General features: G+C 43.3%; 1 protein-coding gene across 1 annotated transcript; it reads right to left on the bottom strand.

The window, feature by feature from the left end:
• Positions 1-38: 38 nt before the first annotated feature.
• On the bottom strand, positions 39-878 carry SARC_10508 (hypothetical protein; the record flags this gene model as incomplete). Its single annotated transcript, XM_014295447.1, has 1 exon — positions 39-878. A coding segment is annotated over one exon (840 nt), but the record flags the coding sequence as incomplete, so codon positions are not given.
• Positions 879-1,027: the final 149 nt, after the last annotated feature.

The raw sequence follows: 1,027 nt of genomic DNA, 5'->3' as shown, positions 1-1,027 counted from the left end.
GACATATATACACATGTGTATTTATATTTTCTAATACACACTTTGCCGGCGAATCCCTGATCCCAAGCAACGTCAGCGAGGATTCTGCTGTGCACGTGGTCGGTGGGGGGAGTCTGCTCTCCTTCCCTTGGCACTGCTCGCGACAGGCTACGCGTATAGGTCTTCTGGACATATACATACTTAATCCCCCTATGCTCCCTAAGTAATTCAATCGCCACATTTATCGACCGACAAGTGTGAGCTCCATGAATGCCCGTGAATAGTACAACGTCGAAGTCACTGTGTTGGGTCATATTTGCCGTTTGCATCTCGGGTGCATTCTTAGCGTACCCTTCATGATCTGTTCTGTCCATGCGATGCGCGTCAGAGTAGTTACGATGTTTAAACCTATCTCGTCGATATTTTTTATGATAACTTTGCTTCACTGAACCCATATTACTTACTTTACTTTGTTGCATATGATCTTCTTTGTCTGTGTGCAATCCCCTGTAAGTGTGTTTAGTGTGTATTTTTACAGCTTCTCTGTGCACAGGTTCTTGTGTGGTTTGCCTTCGTGAACTGCGCACACTATCTTCAGCTTTGCACATATGGTGTCGCGTTGATGCATATTCATCATCCTTGACAGTCGAGTTTCTTAAGTTTTCCAACCTATTCCAATCGGCATCGTCTTCACGTGTATCGTTTTTAAGCCCATTCCTACGCTTCCTATTTCGCTGAAGTGGGTCACTTTTCAGCACATCAAAATCTCGTTTAACCATGTGATTCCTTACTACCACACACCAGCACGAATCACCGAGCACACCCTCTAGAACCTCGGAGATCATACGCACACGCGTATGCACACTGTCGTATCTTGCATATTGCACGATGTACTCCATAAGGACAATGAAGAACCTATTATAGTGTGTAGATTTGATAAGTTGTCAACTTCAACTTGTGGGAAATTTTCTTGAACCACAATATACATATATATATATATATATATGTGTGTGTGTGTGTGTGTGTGTGTGTGTGTGTGTGTGTGTGT

This window comes from Sphaeroforma arctica (genome assembly GCF_001186125.1).
Source record: "Sphaeroforma arctica JP610 unplaced genomic scaffold supercont1.1276, whole genome shotgun sequence".
Classification (NCBI taxonomy): Eukaryota; class Ichthyosporea; order Ichthyophonida; genus Sphaeroforma; species Sphaeroforma arctica.
The sequence above is the reverse complement of the archived record's forward strand: the minus strand, read 5'-3'. Positions and strand labels throughout refer to the sequence as shown.